Here is a 23,573-nt window from a genome sequence, read left to right on the forward strand (position 1 = left end):
AGGTCAGCAAGAGCGAGGTTCAGAGGTAGTGTCACTCCTCATCGTGCATTTTTTGCTGAGAAAGAATAAAAGGTGTGAGGGGGCAGCTGGCGGGAGGGAGGAAGGGTGTGGGGAGGAATCTCTAGGGCTTTGAGGGGCCTAAGGGAGATGCCCTTAGTGGGGAGAGGTTCAGGCCTCAGGGATCTTGGGGTCCCATTTAGGGGTCCTTGTGGTTCGGGGGGGTGGGACTGGGCTTTCTAAGGAGGTTCCAGTCTGTGGGGGGCTTCTCTGAGCAGGAGGGGGGATGCTCAGGTGTGAGTGCTGTGGGACCCTCAGGGCTATCCAAATACGGGGGAGGAGTGCCCACTAAGAGGGCACTGACATTGGGGCCGCACTGCTGGGGGGTGAGTAGCAGGGTCTGGGGAGGGACCCACCTTGGCGCCGATGTCGCGGCTCTTGGCCCGCAGCTTGTTGACCTGGGACTCGGCGATGTCCGCCCGCTCCTCTGCCTCATCCAGCTCGTGCTGCACCTTGCGGAACTTGGACAGGTTGGTGTTGGCCTGTTCCTCCTGTGGGGGTTTGGGAGGCGGGAGGATGAGGCGAGAAGGGGCCCAGCCTCCTAGTCTGTCCCTGACCAGGGGCTCAGTGCTCTTACCCCTCACCCGTGTTCCTGCAACAGCCTTGCCAAGGGTGTCCTGCTCCTGGCTTGGCCCCCTCCTCAAACTTGTCCAGCACTCAGACTCCCAGCCACTCACTGCCCAAGAGGAATCCCACGCTGCCTGGTCTCCCTGCCCTCAGAATCCAGCTTCACCTCACCTGTCCAAATGTGACTCTGACAGTGCTCCTGGACCGCCGGGGGTTCCTGCACAGGTGTGCTCATCAGCACGTCACACCCACACTTCTGTGCTCACCCGGATGTCCTCCCCACTGTGCTATGCCTGCTCAGGTCCTCTTCCAGGCCCAGTTCTCCTGCCACCTTCCAGCTTTCAGCACTGGCTGGCCCCCTGACCTGCATCAGCAGCTGCACTGCCTTCTCTTGGGCTTACCGGTATATGGATTATAAGCAGCTTGTGGGCAGGTCCTGGGTGGAATAAGCTTTGCTCTTATTAACTTAGAGTGCCTGACACAGCTCTGAGTTTGAGAGTTAAAGTGAACAGCAAACGCTCCATCCAGGCCTCACGCTGGGGTGGACACTTGGTTCTGACACGTAGGAGGGGTGTGTGGAGAAAACCATGAACTCACCGCCTCCTCGGCCTGGCGCTTGTAGGCCTTGACCTTCAGCTGCAGCTTGTCCACCAGGTCCTGCAGCCGCAGCAGGTTCTTCTTATCCTCCTCCGTCTGGGGACATATGGGCGGGAGAAGCCAGTTTTAGGGGCGGGGGCAGAAGCGATTATCTCTCCCTCCCTCACCACCCCATCTTCTCACGCCTTAGCTGCTCTTCCCTCCAACAGGTCAGGTCAAAGAGGTGGTGGGGAGGGCTTCCCTGGTGGCGCAGTGGTTGGGAGTCCGCCTGCCGATGCAGGGGACACGGGTTCGTGCCCCAGTCCGGGAAGATCCCACATGCCGTGGAGCGGCTGGGCCCATGAGCCATGGCCGCTGAGCCTGCGCGTCCGGAGCCTGTGCTCCGCAACGGGAGAGGCCACAACAGTGAGAGGCCCGCGTACCGCAAAAAAAAAAAAAAAAAAAAAAAAGAGGTGGTGGGGAAACTTCATCTCTGACACTGCTTATAGGTCAAAGGGCACGGCAAGGTCCTCAGTCCAGGATCTAAAAAGCAAGGAGGGCTCTGGCCTTAAGGTGAGAAATGGGAGGAGGGGCTCGGAACCAAATGGGATTTCTTCATCTGATAATATGGAGACATCAGGGCTGTTCCAGCTCTAATCTGGAGCACCAGAGGTGCTCTTGGCCAGTGGTTCTGGAGTGAGCAGAGAGGACTAATGATGAAAGCAGAAAGAAGGGATTATCATAATCCAGATCATTCTAATCTATCATAACCCAATATACGTTGTACCGGGTCAGGTATTGGGCACCAGGATCACTGGCTCCAACGTCACGTGATCATTCCTGATCGTTGCACGTGCTAGGACGCTACTGCCACTTATGCCCACAATACACCTGAAGTTCTACATCTGTATCTCTTCCCTGTGCCTCTCATATCCAGCTGTCAAATGGACCAATACCCCCTTCCTCTGTCTCTCCTGCCCAGGCACACTGTGAAAATAACAGGTCAAAGGCATAAGCTCTGAGCTATACAGATGGAGGGCTTAGAACATTTTGGGATTTCTTTCTCTGAGGCCTTCTGTTTGTTGTCCCAGAAGTTCCATGGAAGATCTGAGCCTTTTCCCATCCTTGACTTTTATCACTAAAATGCCACACAATGCCCCTGCCTCTGAGACTGGTGGAAAGATTGCTTGGACTGTTCTGAAGCCTTCATGGTAGTGCTTCAGGTTATTAAAAAACTGGGGAGGGCTTCCCTGGTGGCGCAGTGGTTGAGAGTCCGCCTGCCAACGCAGAGAACACGGGATCGTGCCCCGGTCCGGGAAGATCCCACATGCCGCGGAGCGGCTGGGCCCGTGAGCCATGGCCGCTGAGCCTGCGCATCCGGAGCCTGTGCCCCGCAACGGGAGAGGCCACAACAGTGAGAGGCCCACGTACCACAAAACAAACAAACAAACAAACAAACAAAAACTGGGGAAATGCTGGTTCAAAGAGTTTTCAAGAAGTAGAAGTAGATTCTCCCTTCGCTAGAAACATTCATGGACTCAACCCAAACAGTCTCCAGAGATTGTGAAAGAAAATTAATCTCAAGACAGCTTCTCAAGGAGCAGGTGGCAGGAGGGCTGGGTGGCTCTGTGTGGGGCCGGTGTGGGTCAGGAGTGGGGGCGAGGGATGCGCTTTCATGTCCACTCCTAAGGGCCCAGCCCCAGAGCAGCGGCCGCGCCCACACCTGGTAGGTGAGCTCCTTGATGCGACGCTCGCTCTTCCTCATGCCCTTGATGGACTCTGCATTGCGCTTCTGCTCGCCTTCCAGCTCATTCTCCAGCTCCCGCACCCGGGCCTCCAGCTTCTGCAGCTGCTTCTTGCCGCCCTTGAGGGCGATCTGCTCGGCCTCGTCCAGCCGGTGCTGCAGGTCCTTGATGGTCTGCTCCATGTTCTTCTTCATGCGCTCCAGGTGCGCACTGGTGTCCTGCTCCTTCTTCAGCTCCTCCGCCATCATGGCGGCCTGTGCACGGCAGAGAGTGTAAAAGAACAGGGCCCCGGGGCCCCTTCTTTCCCATCAAGGATCCCCTCTTGCCCATCCTGCCATTTGCTCCCCGAGGCCCTCAAACCCACAGAGAGGCAGAGTCAGCGCTGTTACAGCACAGTGGCCTGGCCTGGACCCACAGCCCTGGTTCGAGTCTTTTGGGGAGGGCAAGGAGGGGAGCGGTCACTCACGTCCGTGATGGCCTTCTTGGCCTTCTCCTCGGCGTTCCTGCACTCCTGCACTGCCTCCTCCACTTCGCTCTGAAGCTGGGACAGGTCTGCCTCCATCTTCTTCTTCTGGTTGATGAGGCTGGTGTTCTAGATAAAGGTAAAGAAAACTACTGAATGTATGCTTTGCTGCCTGATTCTACACTTTTACCCAGAGAAAATTAGAATGGGTCATTTTTAAAAAACATGTCTTGCTTTTAGTATTTTCCTTGCTTTGCACCTGCTTTCTCTTTTCCTATGAAAATAGATATATTCTACACAATATATCTAAAGGGACTCAGCTCTGAAGAAAGACTTCAAGCAGGAAAGGGTCTGTAGTTCTACTCCTGAGCTCTGTAGTAACATGTCTGTGCAGGAGTATGAAAATATTCCAAGGAAAATGGGAAAAACTTGGTTAAAGGGACTGTATCCTGGAAGTGATTATAGTTATAGAACGAGTGGGGTAAGGAAGAGAGGACCACATCAGTGGGTGATGTCATTCCCATATGTACTAGATTACGGAACAAAACTCCACAGGGCAGTGCAGTGAGATGGACATAAAAACTCATTACCGAGTATAGCTGAAAACAGTGTGTATGGGATTGCAGAAAAATGGTGTTCTGTGGAGAATTTGGTTTGCAAGTAGATGCAGTTGTGCTTCTATCAACTCCAAAAGTCCCATTTTAATACAGCAAGCTGAGGCTGGCTGTCTTCTAGATGTAGGATATCACATAACAGCATGCATTCCACGACTCCCAGATCTGTGATTTTGCCAGGCACCACCAATCCACCATGACACTCTTAGCTTTTAAGTGTAGACCCCTTTCTCAAGATTGTGGTTCCGCAGCCATGACTAACAGAGGCGAGCTGGTCCAAGAGATGAAATAATTTATGATCCAGGTTGGACATATGCTTTCTCAGGGCATCTGATTCAGAGCATTGCTAGGTGTCCTGGCTCTGCTGCTCGGCAGGTTTCTCCTGGCCTCTCACCTGGGAGTGCAGCAGCTGCACCCGCTCACTGGTCTCGATCAGCTCCTGCTCGGCCAGCTTCCGGGACCGCTCCGTCTGCTCCACCACGGCCCGCAGCTCCTCCAGCTCGGCCTGCAGCAGGTTGTTGCGCCGCTCCACGATGGCGATGTTCTCCTTCAGGTCATCGTTGGCACGGACCGCGTCATCCAGCTGGATCTGGGTGTCCTGCGCATCAGGAGAGTGGGCGTGAGAGAGGCGGCTGGGCTCTGGCCCATCAGAAGGCTGTCAGCTGAACTGGATGCTGTGGAGAGCCCCTGGCGGTGGCTCAGGTGGGACCTGTGGGAGGTGTCTGCGACGGCCCCGGGGCAGGAGGGATCTGGTGCTGTGATGGGACGCCACCCCCCAACTCGGCCACCACCCCTCTCTGGGTGAGGTGACTTCCTGCTTCCAAGAGTCACCAGGTACCTTCAGCAAGCTCTGGAGGCTCTTGACTTGCTTCTGGGCCTCGGCGGCCACGCGGTTGGCGTGGCTGAGCTGGATCTCCATCTCGTTGAGGTCGCCCTCCATCTTCTTCTTCACCCGCAGGGCCTCGTTGCGGCTGCGCGTCTCCGCGTCCAGGGAGGTCTGCAGGGAGTCCACCACCCGCAGGTGGTTGCGCTTCGCCTGCTCCATCTCCTCGTCCTTCTCTGCCAGCTTCCGCTCCATCTCTGCCTTGATCTGGTTGAACTCCAGCTGGGCCCGCAGGATCTTGCCCTCCTCGTGCTCCAGGGAGGCCTGGAGGGGGGTGGGGAGAGAGGGTCCGAGGAAGTCAGGGCACAGGGTTGGGGCAGGGGTCTGTCCATGAATCGTGGATACAAAGTGAGTTCAAGAGTGGTGTAAGTGGTTCAGTCAAAGAAGCAGAAGGAGGAAGAAGAAAAGAGAATTTGAAAGAAAGAAAAAAAAAGTCCTAAGAGAAGGTGATTCAGGCTCTCACAGAGGAGAGCAAGCTATGAAGACAAAGAGGAAAATGAAGAGAGCCGTGTTGCCAAAGAAACCGAGGCAATCAGGCACAGAATGTAAAAACCCGAAGAGGGAGGCAGAGATGGAAGCGGGGTGGGGGAGTGAAACAGGAAATGTTGTCTAAGATGTAACAGGTAAAATGTTTGTGTGAAGGGAAGTGAGTGACCGGTTCATTCGTTCATTCCGCAATATTTGTTGAGTGCCTACTATGTGCCAGGCACTGTTCTAGGCTCTGAGAATGAAGCAGTGAACAAAACAAAGGGAGATGAGAACAGGGACCATAGTCTAGAGCTCAGCTTCTTCTCCCACCCCCTGCACCCCCTCTACCCCTGTGCGCGCACCTCGGCCTCCTCCAGGGCCGACTGCAGCTCCAGCTTCTCGGCCTCCAGCTGCTTGCGGACCTTCTCCAGCTCGTGGATGGTCTTTCCACTGGAGCCCAGCTGCTCAGTCAGGTCGGAGATCTCCTCTGTGGGAGGGGCGGGCCGCTCAGCTGGGGGCAGCCGGGGTCCAACGCGGGGCACGCCTCTAGGAGCCGCTGGGTGGCGCCACGTGCGGACCCTCCCTGCCCCGCCCCCGCCCCCGCCCCCGGCCTGGGCCCCGCACCCTGCAGGTTCTTGTTCTCCCGCTTGAAGGTCTCCAGCTGCTCCAGGGACTCCTCGTAGGCGTTCTTGAGCTTGAAGAGCTCGGTGCTGAGGGAGCGCGCCTCCTTCTGCGAGGACTCCAGCTCCGACTGCGACTCCTCGTACTTCTGCTTCCACTCGGCCAGGATCTGCGGGGACAGGACGCGGCTCACCGGGCAGCCCCAGCCCCACCTCCAGGGGCGCCCAGGCCCCTCTCCTGGGCTCAGCCTCCTCCCAGCCTCTGCCTCCTGGGAGGACGTTCCTGACTCCCGCCTGCCCGCCTGCTCTGGCCCCTGGCTGCGAGCGCCCAGCCTGGGCCCACCTTGTCGAAGTTCCTCTGCTTCTTGTCCAGGGCCGCGGCGGCCGCGTTGGAGCGCTCCACGTCCACCATCAGGTCTTCGATCTCATTCTGCAGCCGGTGCTTGGTCTTCTCCAGCGAGGAGCACTTGGCGTTGACGGCCTCGACGGCCTCCTCCGCGTCCTGCAGCCTCTGGGCCAGCTTCTTCCTGCCCGGGGCGGTTGGGTGTATGTGTGTCACTCTACCTGGGAACCGTGGGGCCTTGGGACGGCCCCTCCCTGAACTGCCCGATGAGGAGGGCCCGGCCCTCCCACCCAGCTCCTTGGGACACTGAGCAGCCCTTCAGGCCCTGGAACCCCAGCCTCCAGGGAGCCAGGGCTTCGGGTGCTTAGAACAGAGGCTCTTCCCTACGGGGAGCGGCATCAGGGTGGCAGCCCTCACCTCTCCCCACCCAGGCTGATCGGCGGTAGCTCCTCTGACCAACAAGCTTTTTGCTCGTCTTATACGTGAGCATCAGGTATAACCCGGGCCAAAAGCTCGCCCGTCACAGGAAGTGAGTCAGGGCCAGCCAGGGTTCACTCAGAGCGCAGGACCCCAGCTCCCTCGCAAGCACCTGTATTGCCCACCACGTTTCTCCCTACCTCCTCTCTTCCGCCTCAAATCTGCCTCCCGTGCCCACTCTGCCTGTCTCTACCCATGTCCTCTTGAGCCTTCCTCTCTTAGAAGCAGGGTGGGGGGCTGCCCAGGACTCACTTGGCCTCCTCCAGCTCCTCGGTCCTCTGGATGGCGTCCGTCTCATACTTGGTCCTCCACTGGGCCACCTCTGAGTTGGCCTTGGACAGGACGCGCTGCAGCTCGGCCTTGGCCTCCGTCTCCTCCTCGTATTGCTCCCGCAGCAGGTCACAGTCGTGCCGGGCTGACTGCAGCGCGTGGGCCAGGGCGTTCTTTGCCTGGGAGGGGCGGCACCGGGAGGCGGGCTCAGCGTCTGGGAAGGTGGGAGGGAAGGCCCTCTCCCCATTCTCCAGATCCTTTTCATATCTATGAACTTCAACCAAGCCCCGGCCTCCTGCAGGGTGAGGGCTGGTGTGGAATCTCAACATCTTAAGGTACCTTCCCAGTTTGCCCATCCCTTCCAAATAAGAAAGGAGGCGCTCAGTCATGTTCGGGTGTGGCTTAGCTGAAGAGTAGAAGAACTTGGCCTGGAGGTTTTTTCATTACAGAGGCCTCTCTGCAGCTTCCAGGCTCCATTTCTGAGGTTGGTTGCCCCAGGGCTGCCATCAATCCTGTCCGCTGCCCTGTAGCCGGGCCTCACCTTGCCCTCCTCCTCCAACTGCCTCTTGAGGTCCTCCAGCTGCTGGGTGTAGGAGAGCTTCCCTCGGGTCAGCTGGGAGATCAGAGCCTCCTTTTCCTCCAGTTGCCGGGACAGCTCACCTGCAGGTGGGAACAAGCGTTTGTGGGCCATGGAAGGGGGCAACTGATGCTCTTCCGTGAGGCAGGCGCAGGGCTGGTTAGGGGCACCCACCGTTCTCCGTCTGCAGCTTGGCTCGCTGGGTGGAGAAGTCATTGAGGGAGCGCTGGGCCTCTTCTAGCTTTGCCCGGTACTCGTTGGCCTGGTCCTCCAGTGTCCGGGACACCTTCTCCAGGTTTGCCTTCAGGCGGTAAGGGACAAGAGAAAGGTGAATGTGGGAGGGGCTGGGTTGACTGGAGGAAGGAAGGGAGGGCCAAGGTTGGGGAGAGCACAGAGGCAGGGGGTGGGGGGTGAAATGGGGCGGGGCTGGAGGGGCACAATCTGGAGAGGATGCATGAACTAAAGAAGGGAGAGATGGTGAGGAGATGGAGACACAGGTGGAGGGCAAGGCAGGTGCAAGGGAGAGAGGGAGAGAGGCCAGAGGGTGACGAAGGGAGTGAGAATAAAAGCGATGGCAGAGAGGAAGTGGAAGGAAGGCGCACTGCGAGGCTGTGAGGGAGGAGAGGGCGAGGAGAGGAGAGCAGAGGCCCACCTTGGCCTTGATGATCTGCTCCATGTTGGAGGTGACGTCGTCCAGCTCCAGCTTGAACTCGCTCTTCTCCTTCTCCAGCTTCTGCTTCACGCGCTGCAGGTTGTCGATCTGCTCGCCCAGCTCGGCCACGCTGTCGGCGTGCTTCTTGCGCAGGGCGGCCGCCGTGGCCTCGTGCTGCAGCGTGGCCTCCTCCAGGTCCCGCCTCATCCTCTGAAACTCAGCCTCGCGCTTCTTGTTCATCTCGATCTGCACGGACGTGGCCCCGCCGGCCTCCTCCAGCCGCTCACTGATCTCCTCCAGCTCCCGGGACAGGTCTGAGCGCAGCTTCTCCACCTTGGCCCGGGCAGTGCGCTCGGCCTCCAGCTCTTCCTCCAGCTCCTCGATGCGTGCCTGGGCAGGGTATAGGGGGCTCAGACCCACCGCCTGACCCCTCCATCAGAGCCCCCTCCCCAGGGCTCTAGAAGGCTCCTGGCCAAAGCACCCAGGTCCTGCAGAGCAGTGGTTCTCACCAGGGGACATTCTGTGCCCCAGGGGACAGTCAACGAGGCCTGTAGACATTTTTGATGGTCATGACTTGGGGAGGGGGTGTTGCTACTGGCATCTAGTGGGCAGGGGCCAGGGAGGCTGCCAAACATCCTATAGTGCACGGACCATCAGTGGGAATTTGGTTGAAGCCAAACCTTCAAGGTATTTCCTGGAGGGGCATCTCAGACCCAGTCTGAGCATCTGCAGCCCTGAATCCTGAGAATCTGTGTTCAGAGAGGGATCTTGAGATCCCGTGAGGTCTTGGGTCTCAAATATTCCACAGATTCACTAGGCTCTGCTCTGCTAATGATAAGGCAGGAAAGCTGGTGCTTGTATTTTACAAATATTTGCAACAATGTGCCTCCAAATAATCAAAAACTTTTGTAATCTTCCGAATTAACCACAAACTCCAATCAACCATATTCCTCACTCTCCAGGGCTTACTTTATTTATGCCCAGGGCTGGGTTCCAGCTTAAGTGTTCCCTTCCAGGCCAGGTGAGTGCTAGCAGGGTGCCCTCCTCTGTATCATGTCCTTACCTCATTATTTTCTGGCCTTAGCCTTGGCCTGACTAAATTGGCAGAATGTCCCATTTACAATTTTGATCTGTTGTCTGACTAGGAAGGAGCAAAGGGGAGGATTGGCGGGATCCCTTCATCTGTGGTTATGGAGGGTGTGGATGGAATGTGTGTGAGGGGGTCCTGGGAGAAGGAGAGAGAGGACCACCACACCCCTGCTCCCAGGATGGAGAATGGGGACTGAGTGCAAGAGCTTGGGCAGGAAGAAGGAGGAGCCACAGCCCATTGCCAAGACCTGGTGAGGATAACAGCACAGTTGTTCTGGGTTCAACAGTCAAAGAGGTGGCCCAGACCAGGGTAGGAGAACCTGGGGACGTCCTAATATTCGTGCTAAAACCCAGAAGGGGCACCCAAGAAGATGGGAGGGAAGAGTATCACTGAAGGCAGACCAGCCCCTGAGCAGCCCCCAGAGGAGGGGAATTGTGTTCATGTGTCACTTGCACCCTGGGCTATCGACCCTGAATGCTGAGGGGAGATCAGTTCTCTCCACTAGTGGTCTCATAAGAAAATGAGAGGATAAATAGCTGAGTCCCTGTGGCCTTGGAGTCACTATGTCCAGATGTGGCCGTATAGCTTCTGCAGCTATGAAATGGGAATGAGAGTACCTGCCTTCCTTGCTTCCAGGGCTCTTCTGACAAACTTGGGACTAAAAGCACATTAAAATTCAGGGTGCATTAAAGGCAAGGGAGACTCTGGCTGTGAATTCAGTCTCCTCCTGCAGAGGGATGAGAAAGCCATGCGAAAGACAAAAGAACATCTTCTTGCAAGTGGCTGGCTCACTTCTCTAGCCTGAGCTATATTAAAATAACATATATATGTTGCCTCCTGGTTGACAAAGTGGGCTCCTATACAATATCTCTCTGCAAGGCAGGGGTCATTAGTCCCATTTTACAGACGAGAGGAGAATCTGAGGCTCAGGAGGGGGAGTGACTTGCTCAAGTTTGCAGGAGTTGACTCCATATCACGGTGCTCTGTGGGGATCCAGCCTGAGTTAGTGGCTAGGGTAAATACCTGGGAAGAATAAGAACAGAGCTTCCCATGGGAAGGTGCTCCATGAAGGCCCTTCTCACCCCCATGAAGCGGGGAGAAGCACCAAAAGTAAGGGTTAGAGGAGAACGGAGCCCTACCAATTGTCCCAGAGCAGAAAACCCATGAGGTGGAGCATAGCTCAGCAAGAGAAGCCCTTTTAGTAAATATGATCCCCACCCTCTCCCCCACATAGTCCCCCAAATAGCTGAAATAAGACATTATTGCTCTAATGGGGGAAGGCTGATGTTCCCGAGTGCCTGTGAGTCAGGGCTGTTGGGGCCTCCGGGCGGCTTGGAGTTCTAGATACTGTCTAGAACCCTAAGCAGCTCCTACAGCCTCAGCTGCCTCGGCGCCATTGAGCTCCCGGGTGGCTACACCCAGAAGAACTTCACCTGGTTTTCCTTCAGTTTCTTCTGCAGCTGAAGGGCCAGTGCCTGCTCATCCTCTATCTTACTGTTCAGCTGATTAACGTCAAACTCCTTCCTGGAGGAGAAGAGGGTGACAGGTGGTTTTCCTTTCTCTGTGCCCATCCTCTCCTTCTGCCTCGGCAGGCAAGGACCAGTCCCCTCCCCCTGGCCCCGAGGGTGAAGGTGGGGGGCGGGGGCTGTGTGCCCGGAGCAGCCTTGGCCAGAGGTGCTGCAGCACCTTGCACTCTAACCCTCAGGCCAGACACCCTCAGTAGCCCTTCCTGGCCGCCGCAGGCTCCTACTTCTTGAGCTTTTCTTCCAGCTGCAGCTTGTCATTCTCTAGGTCCATGTTGCTCTCCTGGGTCAGCTTCAGGTCACCCTCCAGCTTCCGCTTGGCTCGCTCCAGGTCCATGCGCACCTTCTTCTCCTGCTCCAGGGATCCCTCCAGCTGGTGGAGAAAAGAAAATGAACAGGATGTAGGAAACCTGAGATCCACAGTGCATCCTCTTCTGCTCCCTTCTAAACCCAAAGTCCAATGGGACTGGAAGTCAGACCAGCAGAGTTAGCCCTGCAAGCATGAAGGATTAGAGACGCAGCCTAGTGAGGCACTGCAGAAAGAAAAGGGCCCCAGGGGTCATGAAAGTTAGTTCTAGGGATTGGGAACCCCTTGGCCATTGGTGTTGCCTGAAAAATCCCAACCTGAGAGGGATGGAGCATGGTTGTTACTACTCACATCATCCACCTGCTGCTCCAATTTGACCTTAGACTTGGTCAGGGTGTTGACCTTGTCTTCCTCAGCCTGAAGGTCATCCAGGGCTTGTTGGTGGGCCTCTTGCAGAGCTTTCTTCTCCTTGGTTAGCTTGGCAATGATCTCGTCCAGCCCAGCCATCTCCTCTGTCAGGTTCTTCACCTGTTGACCAAGAACCCCATCCCCTTTAGGGTCAAAGGTCACCAACCTGGAGACATCTGTGGAGACCTCCAATGCCAAGGACCGGGGCCACACTCAGGTCTGGGAATCCTGAGGAGACTTGGGCTGGAGCCAGAGGGAGCTGCCCTCACCTTGTTCTCTGTTGCGTGCTTCTCTTTCTCCACCTTGGCCAGCGTCAGCTCCAGGTCATCAATGTCCCTCTTGAGCTCAGAGCACTCGTCTTCCAGCTTGCGCTTCTTGGCCGTGAGCTCGGCGTTCATCTCCTCCTCGTCCTCCAGCCTCTCGGTCATCTCCTTCACCTTGGCCTCCAGCTGGATCTTGTTCTTGATCAGCTGGTCGCAGCGCTCTTCCGCATCGTTGAGGTTGTCTTGTTCCTGGGAGAAGAGGACAGAGAGGAGAGATGGTGATGAAAGAGAGAAGAGATCCAGGGTCTTAAAGAGAGCCAGAGCTCTGAGACTCACAGTCCCTGGTGATGAGACGGGCTGTAATCCAGGGGAGGGGAGAGGAGAAATGGTCTCACCGCCTGCACTTGGAGCTGCAGGTCGTTCTTCTCCTGCAGCAGGGATACCATCTTCTCCTCCAGATCCTTGCGTCGAGCCTCCGACTTCTCCAGCGTCTCTTTGAGGCGCCCAAACTCCTCCTTCATGGTGGCCATCTCCTTCTCTGTCTCTGCGCTCTTCAGCAGCGGTTTGATCTTGAAGTAGAGCTTCATCCAGGGCCAGTTCTTGACCCCCATGAAGGCCCGAATGTTCCACTGGATTACCAGCAGGGCATCCCTGGCAAAGAAACATGGAGGCAGGGAAGGGCACTGTAAAAGAGCACTTCGCAATCATGGGGCCAGCAGCACTCGGCTCCCAGCACATCTAAGCAAGTTTGTAGGCACCTGAGGGCAGGAACCCTGTCTTGTAGCCTTGATAGGCAACCCCACCTCAGCATAACCACACTGAACATGGAGTTGCTCCATAAATATTTATTAATTGATCATTTCAACAAAAGGGCAGTTTTTATCTTCCTTACTGGAGTATTAGTAGCTATGGAAGCTACCACTTGCAGAATGTCTACTGTGTTCGGTGTTTCTAATCTCATAAGAACCTCAAGCATGTTAAAAATATGATATTTTCCAATTATGAATATCTATAATATATGTGTAAGTCATGAAGCATGAAACAAAATGACTGTCCGTGAACTCATCACCCAAACAAGAACTAGAGCATTGCCATCGCTGATTCTACCTGTGGGCTCCACCCCATCCCCTTTCCTGGTCCTTCCACCAGAAGCAGCCACTACCTTGAATCTTGTGTTTTTTGTTTCCTAACTTTTTCAAAAAATATTTTAACCATATACGTATGCATCTTTTAACAATATGCTATTTTAAAAATTATTTCTGACCTTTATAAAAATTGCATCACACAATAGGTATCCTTCTGTGACTTGCTTTTTTTACTCAGCAATATGCTCTTAAGGTTCAAACATATTGTACCATGTAGTTTTGGTTCCCTCCTTTTTCGTTTCTTTATAATATTCCCCTGAATGAGTATACTACTATTCACCCATTCTCCTGTGGATGAAAATTCAAGTTGTTTCCAGATCTTTGCTATTTTGACCAATGTTACTATAAAGTTTCTTTTTTGTCTCATGTTGAATATGTGCAGGAGTTACTCTGTGGGAACGCACTCAGGAGTGGAAAGGTATGTAACTGTTCAGCTTTAAAAGAAAATGATACGTTGTTTTCCAAAGAGATTGCACACATTTACACATCCATAAGCAGTGAGTCAGACTTTTTGATTTTTGTCAATCTAGTGTTTAAAAATGGTATCTCATTGGAGTCTTAATTTGTATTTCCCTAAGGGGAATTTTCTTTTTTAAAGAATTCAAAATGAGACCCAGAGTGGCAAAGTCACTTGCTCAGGCTGGCTAGTAAGTGGTGGAGCCAGGATTTGAATTTAGGTCTCCTGACCCACGCCACTTCGCTCTGCTTGTCTGCCTCTTACATCTCTGGGAGTGCCTCTCTCTTTCCCTCCAGCCTCACCTGCGCTCCAAGATCTTCTTGAACTCAATGCGCATGAGCTGACCCCGGGCTTGTGCCTGGATGCGGGTGATGATGCGGCTCAGCCTCTCATCCCGCATCTCCTCCAGCAGCCCCAGCAGCCCCGCCTTGAAGAACACCTGGGGGTGAGGGGTAGAGACAAGGGGGCCACAGCCTCAGAGAAGGGTAGCCAGGGTGGAGGGAGAGTGTGGGAGACCCTGGCTCAACTTCCCAGGGCCCTGTTATCCACACATCCTAGACCTGGGAGTGAAATGTGAAAAACAAGACAGAAAGGAAGCCTGGGTTCCAGCCCTTGGTTGATACGGGTAGCCAGGAATCAGGGGTCTGCCTTCCAAACTCCCAACTGGTCCACTCAGCATGGTCACACATCTTGCAACGCCACCCTACTGGGCTCTGGACTCACCTTGGTGTGGCCAAACTTGTACTGGTTGTGGTCAATGTCCAGGGAGCCCAGCAGCTTCTCTGTCCCTTTCCTGCTGTCAATGAACTGGCCCTCGGGGATGGCTGCCGGGTTCAGGATGCGGTACCTGGGAGGGAGGTGCCCGTAGTTACCCACGTTCTGCACTGATCTGCTCTGCCCAGAGAATCTGAGGCCACCTGAAGACTCCCCTCCCACCCGAGGCTGCCCATGCTCCCCCTGTTCCCTGAGCCCTGGAGGGCCCTGGTACCCACCTCTGCCGGAAGTCCCCGTAGAGGATGCGGTTGGGGAAGCCCTTCCTGCAGATGCGGATGCCCTCCAGCACGCCATTGCAGCGCAGCTGGTGCATGACCAGGGGGTTGTCCATCACCCCTGTGGCAGGAGGGGAGAGGGAGGGCGTCAGCCTTAGGGCAAGTGGATGCCAAGTGCCCTCTCCAGACTAGACCCTTGTGCATCGCTCACCGGGAGCCTTCCGTTCATTGGGGATGATGCAGCGCACAAAGTGAGGGTGGGTGGTCCTCAGGTTGGTCATCAGCTTATTCAGATTCTCCTGGGGGTGGATGAGAGTTGGAGGTCAGGAGCCACAGGGACCATCCCTTTGGTCCCTGAGCCCTGGGACCCAGACAACCTGTCACCAGAACCCTCAAAGGGATAGGGAGCTGATACATAATTTATGATGTGAGTTCAGGCTTGTATAGAATTTACATGCCAAAAACGACCACATAACTCTAGCTTCTTTCCTCTCTAAACTCAGAGCATCAGGTTAGGGTGGTGCAGACAAAATGCTCTGGGCTGGGCCTGTCCACCACAAGTCTCTTGGCATCTCTGGGCCCTTCTTACCCGGTGGAGGGCTGATACTGTCTGAAATGATGAGCCCTTTTTCTTGCCTCCTTTGCCTTTACTGCTGTCCCCTAATAACAAGAGAAGGAATGATAAACAAGGGCTTGAACACAGAGGAGCCCTCGGGTAGGGGCAAGGCTCTGCTGCTCACTAGATGTGTGACTTTGGGCAAATAATTCTCTAAGTCTCAGTTTTCTCATGAGGAGGAGAAGAAGATTAGAAAAGATCAAGCATGGAGCATGCCTTTCCGGTGCCTGGCACAAAGCAAGCATTGAAATAATATCAGTGCTTTCTCTTCCCATTCCCTTCTAACCCCTACCCATGCTTACATCTTTCCACTTTCTACTTTTCTTCTTGTACTTTACCCTCATCGTTTCAGTTCACACCCTTTCTCTTCCTTCTCTGAACTGGAGGCTCGTTTGTTCTACTGTATGTTCAGTGATCCTCTCAACATTTACTGTGACCTCCTGCAGGCACGGCTCCATGCCAGGCCTGCGGCAGTGATGTGCTACCCCCCCCACTGATCTTCAGTGGCTCAGAGTCTTGAAGAGATGCACAGCATGTACAACAATGTCCATAACCCAATGGGCAAAATGGCACTTCCACAGAAGGGGAGGGGTAGAGATGGGCCGCTGTGGGATCTCCTGACCCCCTCCCATGGCTCACGGGCTCCCTCCTGCCTTTAGAGTTGTGTGCTTTGAAGCAGCGGGATCCTGGCCCCTTGCACCTCCAGAACTGCTCTGGCAGTGCAGGGCTGCCCTCTTACCGACATCAGTGGAGGCATACGAGGAGAAGAGTGTGGCCATGAGCTTGAGGGAGGACTTCTGGTACAAGCCCACTACCGTCTCGTTGAGCGGGTCTTTGTTCTTCTCCAGCCAGCCTGTGATGTTGTAGTCCACGGTGCCGGCGTAGTGGATCAGGGAGAAGTGGGCTTCCGGCTTCCCCTTGATATTACGCGGCTTCTGGAAGTTGTTGGACTTGCCCAGGTGGTTGTCGTACAGCTTGGCCTTGAAGGTCATGTCAGTGGCCTTGGGGAACATGCACTCCTCCTCCAAGATGGACATGATGCCCATGGGCTGATGGCGGCGTGGGGAGGGGGAGAGCATCACTGAGTGCACTCCCAGGCTTGCAGAGTCCCATACCCCGACAGAGGAGAGACTGCAGCCCAGTGTAGCAGGCAGGCCACAGAGAGCACGAGCTGGTACCTCGTGTCCCAATACAGGAAGCCAATATTCCTGGAGTTAACCTAAATCCGAATACGTTCAGATCTGGCCAGTGTAACCTCTTTCTGCCCCAGTGGACCCAGAGAAGAGCCCTGTACTCCCAATCCCCAGCCCCCGGCCCCACCAGGGCTCAAGAACAGCCCCTTCTTCCTGAATGGCTCCCTGCGTGGGGTGAAGGCTGGGACAGGAGTGTGTCAGAGGCGCCAGACCACAGGGCAGGCCAGACTCGTGCCTATATGACGGGTAACAATCGTTCAAGGAACGGTTAGAGGGATCTGGGTTCTGCACAGTGTCCTGCACTTCAGAAAGTGTAGCAGCTCTTGACTTTTCTTGGGACAGGGATCCTACTGAGAATTTGGCGAATCCAAAGACTCCCTCCCCAGAAAAATGCACATACACAAGCATACTTGCATATACACCTCGCCCACCACCAGTCCACACACACTTCTACATACAATTTCAGGGAAATCTGAGGCCTCTGGAAGAGCAGCACCCTGGATAACTACGCAAAGCTTGTGGGGAAGGCCCCGTTTTCTGACTGGCCGTGGCTGGGCTGGGGGAGGGGCAGTTGCTGCGGCCTCTGGCCTCCATCAGCAATGGAGCCCTGGGAGCAAGTCAGCACTGGGAGCCTCCCACCAGCTCCATCCTGTCTCCTCTGAGGAACCTCCATAGATAAGAGGAGCTGAAAACAGGCTTATCCTCAGCCAACAGGGAGAGGATGGGAAGCCAACATGTCTAGTTTCAGCCTAGTTTCTTCCCATGAATGATGCTTCTCATGGGGTGTCAGAGGGGCCAGGAGCCCTCTCCTTCACTACATCCCCCTCTTAAGACCCTGGGAGGTGTCCACCAGACAGGACAAGGTCTTAGGTGCTGGGGAGAGAAGGAAGGGCTGGACCTGTGTATGCTTCTGATGTCACAGTGTGTGAAAGCAGGGCTTGGGATTCTGGGGACTAGTTTCCTGGGTGTAGAGGGACAGGGCTGCCACTTTGTCTGGGATGGCAGGTGAAGGGGACCGTGTGGAGGGGCCGAATCGGCACCTTCTCGATGAGGTCGATGCAGGCCTGCAGGTCCATGCCAAAGTCGATGAACTCCCACTCGATGCCCTCCTTCTTGTATTCCTCCTGTTCCAGCACGAACATGTGGTGGTTGAAGAACTGCTGCAGCTTCTCGTTGGTGAAGTTGATGCAGAGCTGCTCAAAGCTGTTGAACTACAGAGCGGGGGGTGGGGGAGGGGAGCAGGTCAGGCGGGCAGCAGTCCGTGGCCCATGGGGTGGGCCCAGGGCTGCGTCCAGCCCGGCAAGGGGTGCAGCTGGTCCCTCCCCTCCCCTGTCAGGGCGGGGAGGGAGAGCCCCCTGAAGACACATGACCACCTCCACCACTGCGGAGCCCACCGCCATCCCCGCGCCTGGCCTGCAGCCGGCTCAGCCAGCAGTGGCTGCCTGTGCGAACCAGTGAGTTACGGTTCTCCCGGCCCCCGGGCTCCCCACTCACGTCGAAGATCTCGAAGCCGGCAATGTCCAGGACGCCTATGAAGTACTGGCGCGGCTGCTTGGTCTCCAGGGTGGCATTGATCCGCGTCACCATCCAGTTGAACATCTTCTCGTACACGGCCTTGGCCAGCGCCCCGATGGAGTAGTACACCTGCTGGACATTCTGCCCCTTGGTGACGTACTCATTGCCCACCTTCACTCGAGGGTGGCACAGCCCCTTGAGCAGGTCGGCTGAGTTCAGCCCCATGAGGTAGGCGGACTTATCAGCATCTGGTGGAGAAGGAAAGGGATAAGCAAGCACTTTCAGCAGACCCTCTTTCCCTGCCCAGGACCATCAGGTCCTACCTCTCTCGTTAAACAGTTGCAAATAGGGACTTCCCTGGTGGCACAGTGTTTAAGAATCCGCTTGCCAATGCAGGGGACACGGGTTCAATTCCTGGTCTGCGAAGATCCCACACGCCGTGGAGCAACTAAGCCTGTGAGCCACAACTACTGAGCCTGCGCTCTAGAGCCCACGAGCCACAACTACTGAGCCCACGTGCTGCAACTACTGAAGCCCACGCTCTTAGAGACCGTGCTCCGCAACAAGAGAAGCTGCCGCCATGAGAAGCCTGCACACTGCAACGAAGAGTAGGCCCCGCTCACCCCAACTAGAGAAAGCCCGCACGCAGCAACGAAGACCCAACGCAGCCAAAAAAAAAAAATTGTTGAAAGGCACCCCTTTTGGACACAGAATGGGAGACCGTGCTCCTAGAGGACTGTCTCTGCATGACGGGCAGACACCCATCCCCTCAGGCCTTCTCAGCGCCTGCTCTCCTGTCCTCGAACCTTCAGTGCCGTCGGGCTCGGCCTGCTCCTCCCGCTGCTTCTGCTTGAACTTCATGTTTCCGTAGTGCATGATGGCACCCGTCAGCTTGTAGACGCCGGCCTTTTCCTCAGGAGTGAAGCCCAGCACGTCGAAGGCGCTCTGGGGCAGGGCGAGAGAGGCAGAGTGAGTGACGGGGCGGGCGGCCCAGGAGCCCCGGGACCCGCCCACTGCCTCCTCGCTCACATCCGTGGCCGCCAGCTCCTCGGAGTCGTCGATGGAGGCCACGGACACCTCCCCCTGAGACACGAAGGCGTAGTCGTAGGGGTTGTTGGTGACCAGCAGCATGTCTGTCCAGGCGAGGGACAGGGCGGGGGACAAGGGGGTGGGAGGGGGCACGGTGGGGGGGAGGGGTGGGGAGAAGGGAAGAGCGGGAGCAGGTAGAGAGGAGGACCGTCAGCAAGGACCAAGGGGAGGACCCAGAAGAAAAGGAAAAGTGGGCGGCGAGGACCCAGGGTGGAAGGATGGTGGGTGAATGACAGGTGGGAGAAGGGGAGGCAAATGCAGAGGAGAAGGAGTAAAGCAGCAAGGAAGGGTGGAAAGGGAGGCAAGAATTGACACAGGGGAGTCCAAGGTGAGGGAGGAAGAGAAAGGCAATGGGCAGATGGAAGGAGGGGGGGTGAGCAGGCTGGCGGGACGGGTGAGGAGGAGGAGGGATCTGCCCTGCACAGGCGGGCTTGCGGAGGGCGCTGGGGGCAGCAGGGCCATCGGGCTGGGCTCACCCAGCAGCTCTGGCTTCTTGTTGGACAGGATCTGGTAGAAGATGTGGTAGTTCCTCTCAGCCTTCAGCTGGAAGATCACCCGGGACTTCTCCAGGAGATCTGAAGTGAGGAGAGGGGAGGAAGGCAGGTAAGGAGGGAAAGAGCCAAGCCAGCAAAAGGGTGGAGGTCAGGGGAGAAGAGCTCTCCCGGCAAGTGGAGAGAGCCAGGGGAAAGATACGGTTGAAAGGAAGAAGAATTCTAAAGCCAAGAGGCAAATGTAGACAGAGACAGAAGATGGAGGGGAAATGTTGAGGTGGGGCATCCAGCGGGAATGAAGGCAGAGGTGGAGGACCCGGAGGTGTGGGCAGGGCTCCCCACGTACTCACAGGTTTCTATGTCTGCAGAAGCCAACTTTCCAGTGGCTCCAAAGTGGATCCTGATGAATTTCCCCTGGGGGCAGATGGGACAAAGAGTGAGAGAACTGGCCACAAGAGACACATGGAGATCCTGGACCTCACTGCAACCCAGAATGCCCTGGACGGTTCTGGAAAGGTAAATGACTTCTTTGGAATCCCAGTTTAGTATCAGTAAAACAGGGAAGAGGATGCCCATCCCCACATGCCACCCAGGGATCTCTGAGCAGAAACAACACAGGAGGGGACTTCCCTGGTGGTCCAGCTGTTAGGACTCTGCTCTCCCAATGCAGGGGGCCCAGGTTCAATCCCTGGTCAGGGAACTATCAATAGATCCTGCACACCACAACTAAAGATCCCGCCTGCCACAGTGAAGATCCCACGTGCCACAACTAAAGACCCAGCTCAGCCAAATAAATAAATAAATAAATATTTTTTTAAAAAAAGAAAGAAATGACACAGGAATGAGCACTGATAGAATGTGTCCTGCTTATACCTCTGATATGAGCTCCTGTAATCCTCCCAATAACCAGCAAGGTAGATACTACTACCTCTGTCCCACTGATGAAGGAACTGGGGCTCAGAGAGGTGTGGGGACTTGCTGGGCAGATGGAATGCTGGGGAATTGGCTCCAACGCCCATGTTCTCTTCCCACTTCCAGTGTGGAAGAGCTTTGGAAACAGTCATAAGGAAAATCTAGAATGTGACCCAAATCAGCCCTGTTACTCGGCTCTGGAACAGCTGTGGTGGCTCTGGGTCTCTTTTCTTGAGTTCCCAGCACTTGGGGGGCCAGGCTGAGTGGAGAGGGTTTGGAGTGTGTGTGTGTGTGTGTGTGTGTGTGTGTGTGTTATTTGATATCCCCAAACCAAATGCAGGACAATCAACCAGGTGGGGTGACTGTTGGCAAAACTGCACCCCCCTTTTTTTTGTTGAGGCCGCATGAGGCCCGTTGGCAGGGGTCAGGTGCACTCACGAAGCGGGAGGAGTTGTCGTTCCGGACGGTCTTGGCGTTGCCGAAGGCCTCCAGGGCGGGGTTGGCCTGGATGATCTGGTCCTCCAGGGTGCCCTGCAGAGGGAGCAGAGTGCGGGGCTGCATCTCCAGTCCACCTCCAGGTGGTGGTGGGGAGGGCGGGGGTGTGGCTGGATGAACTGCTGGGGGGTCTGCAGCTCCAACGGGTCATATTCAGACCTCAGAGTGTGTGTCTCCTGCCAGGTAGGTCTTGAGCACTGGGCTCAGGGGTGCAGTCTTCACTGTTTCCCAGGGCAGGGCTAGGGGTCCCCTGGTCAGCCCGCCCCCAGTCCCCCTCTGCCGAGCCTGTGGCCCACCCGGCACCTTGGTTGCATTGACGTCCTTCTTGCCTCGGTCACCTATGGCTGCGATGCTGGCAAAGTACTGGATGACACGTTTCGTGTTCACAGTCTTCCCTGCCCCAGATTCTCCGCTGGGGGCAACAGGGACCCATCAGAACCCAGATTCCCACCACCCTCCATTCGAAGTTCAGCACTGCACCCCCCTCTCTCAGAGTCCCAGCCATCTAATCTCCTCCCTTGAGGCCCAGCTCCCTGCAGAGTCTGCCCAGCACTGTAGGTCACTCCGGCACTCCTCGGAGAGCCCAGTTCCTTGCAGTCTCCACCTTAAACCTTTCCTCCCCACCCCATCACCCCCAGGAATCAGCCTGGGTCCCCCCCGGCCCACGCCCCTCTGTGGGTGGATGGTGTTTGCTCACGTGATGAGGATTGACTGGTTCTCCCGATCTGGAAGAGAAAAGAGCAGAGGCAATGGGGTCAGGGCTGAGGGCCCAGGTCCATGGGTGTGGGGCTGAGGGGCCACAGGTCAGAGCAGCCGGCTCACCTGTCAGCATGTACTGGTAGGCGTTGTCGGAGATGGAGAAGATATGGGGCGGCGCCTCGCTCCTCTTCTTGCCCCGGTAGGCGGCCACCACCTCGGCGTTGTACACCGGCAGCCACTTGTAGGGGTTGACGGTGACGCAGAAGAGGCCCGAGTAGGTCTGAAGCAGGAGATAGGGCAGTCATGAGAAGTTGGAAGGGAGAGCCTGGGATGGGCAGTGGTGACAGGCAGAGGAGTCCCTGGTCAGCCCAGCTGGCTCCTCTCTTCCTGCAGCTGACCAGGGATGGGATGGGGGCAGAGAGCCGTTTGGGAGAGTTCCAACTTCCTCCCAGTGAGAGAATCGCCCCGGCCTACTTTGGACTCTGTGCGGGACAGGCTGCCCGCCATGTGCAGGACACACTCACGTAGATCATCCAGGCTGCGTAGCGCTCCTTGAGGTTGAAAAGCACCGCAGGCTCGTGCAGGAAGGTCAGCATGGCCATGTCCTCGATCTTGTCGAACTTGGGCGGGTTCTGCTGCAACACCTGGTCCTCCTTCACGGTCACCGTCTGGGGAGGGGGTGGGGCAGTAGGACAGGGGTGACCACACTCCCACCAGGACCCTTGCCAGCCTCGCCCACTTACCTCCTCCCAGAATACAGGCTGTGACCTGGCCTCGTTCCCCTAGCTCTTCTCTCACCAGTGCCTGGGCCCTAGCCCATAGCTCCCCATGACACCAGATAATCTACCTGCCCACTGTCTCTCCCTTCCTAGGAACTGTCCTAGAGTCCCTGTGTCTTGCCAGTTCCCCAGACCCTGTGCCCATGAGCATCACCTTTCAGTCCCTGCTTAATTGCCTAAGGCTGGCCACTCTCTGACCTGTGCACACACACCTTACCCTGACTCTTGGGGGCAGTACTTCAGGGCATCAATTGCTCAGGGCAAACCTTGCCACTAACGGAAAAACATCTCACCCATCTACCCTACACTCTTCACTGGTCACTGTCAAATGGTTTGATCGCCACTGGTCAGTTTGCCGTGCCCTGACGTCATGAGATCCTGCAAGTAGGTATTCCAACATTTTTTTACAGTGGAGAAAGCTGTGGATCAATAACTAAATGATTTGCCAGCATGGTGGCTGCTAGTGGCAGAGCTGGGTTCAGGGTCAAAGTCCCCAGAGGTTGTGGCCTGTTATTACACACCTCAATGGGACGCAACAGTCAGCCAGCATGTCTGCGAGGCACACGGTTCTGAGCCACTGCTGCTGAGCAGTGGCAGTTCTCGTGGCTGGCATGAGGGACCAGGACTGTGGATTTCTGAGTGTCAGTTGTCAGCCCGGGACTGAGCATTCCACTTAAGAGTTCCTGCTCTTTGCGTTCATCGGTAAAAGTTTGCTCTTGGTATGGCTGGGGAGGACTGGGGAGACTCGGTTCATGGAGGAAGCTGAGGCAGAGTGGAGGGATGCAGGTTTGAGAAGGGAGCTTCATTTGATGCTGTGTCTATGCCCTCTTTATCTAAAAGTCCCCTCTGAGGAGGAAACCAGCTGAGGTTTTCAGCCGCCAACATCCTCTCTGGCAACGGGCTGGCGTGGGGCCTTGTTACACCTGCTCAGACCTAACAAGAAAGGTCAGTTCTCACTCAGAGGCTGGGCTTCTCGAGGGGGGCTCATCCAGCACCCACCCTGGCTTTGGCTCTTCTCCAGAGCCCCTCAGGTCCCACTGCATGTGGCTCCACCCCTGCACCCACCACCCTGTGCTGTGCCCCACGCACCTTGCCATTCTCTGTCTCGGCAGTGACCTTGCCTCCCTCCCGGGACAAGATCTTGGCCTTGACAAACTCTTCCTTGTCATCCGGCACGAAGCACTCAGTGCGGATGTCGAAAGGCCGGGTCTGGGCCTCTAGACGCTCCTTCTCTGACTTGCGGAGGTACTGGGCCGCCGCCCCAAAATCGGCCATCTGGGCATCGGTCAT

At 56.1% G+C, this 23,573-nt stretch overlaps 1 protein-coding gene across 2 annotated transcripts; it reads right to left on the reverse strand.

Annotated features, from left to right (window-relative positions):
- Window positions 1-31: 31 nt before the first annotated feature.
- On the reverse strand, window positions 32-23,573 carry MYH6 (myosin heavy chain 6; the record flags this gene model as incomplete). 2 transcript variants are annotated; one of them, XM_082617163.1, is made up of 37 exons in its annotated part: window positions 32-52; window positions 414-548; window positions 1,222-1,317; window positions 2,924-3,199; window positions 3,412-3,537; window positions 4,417-4,620; window positions 4,861-5,169; window positions 5,736-5,860; window positions 5,998-6,163; window positions 6,337-6,520; window positions 7,066-7,262; window positions 7,625-7,743; window positions 7,835-7,961; window positions 8,313-8,702; window positions 10,836-10,926; window positions 11,153-11,298; window positions 11,584-11,760; window positions 11,910-12,152; window positions 12,299-12,554; window positions 13,808-13,944; window positions 14,229-14,352; window positions 14,498-14,615; window positions 14,706-14,793; window positions 15,084-15,154; window positions 15,850-16,159; window positions 17,344-17,514; window positions 17,798-18,066; window positions 18,625-18,763; window positions 18,848-18,951; window positions 19,384-19,482; window positions 19,749-19,812; window positions 20,749-20,841; window positions 21,109-21,217; window positions 21,503-21,530; window positions 21,628-21,784; window positions 22,029-22,172; window positions 23,373-23,573. In XM_082617163.1, the coding sequence occupies 37 exons, from the start codon at window positions 23,571-23,573 to the stop codon at window positions 32-34; spliced, it is 5,814 nt and encodes a 1,937-aa protein (XP_082473289.1). The 2 variants fall into 2 exon arrangements, with proteins under 2 accessions (XP_082473289.1, XP_082473288.1); XM_082617162.1 differs by having other exon boundaries at window positions 32-55.

The sequence above is a fragment of the Mesoplodon mirus genome, assembly GCF_964341445.2.
Source record: "Mesoplodon mirus genome assembly, chromosome: 4".
Classification (NCBI taxonomy): domain Eukaryota; kingdom Metazoa; phylum Chordata; class Mammalia; order Artiodactyla; family Ziphiidae; genus Mesoplodon; species Mesoplodon mirus.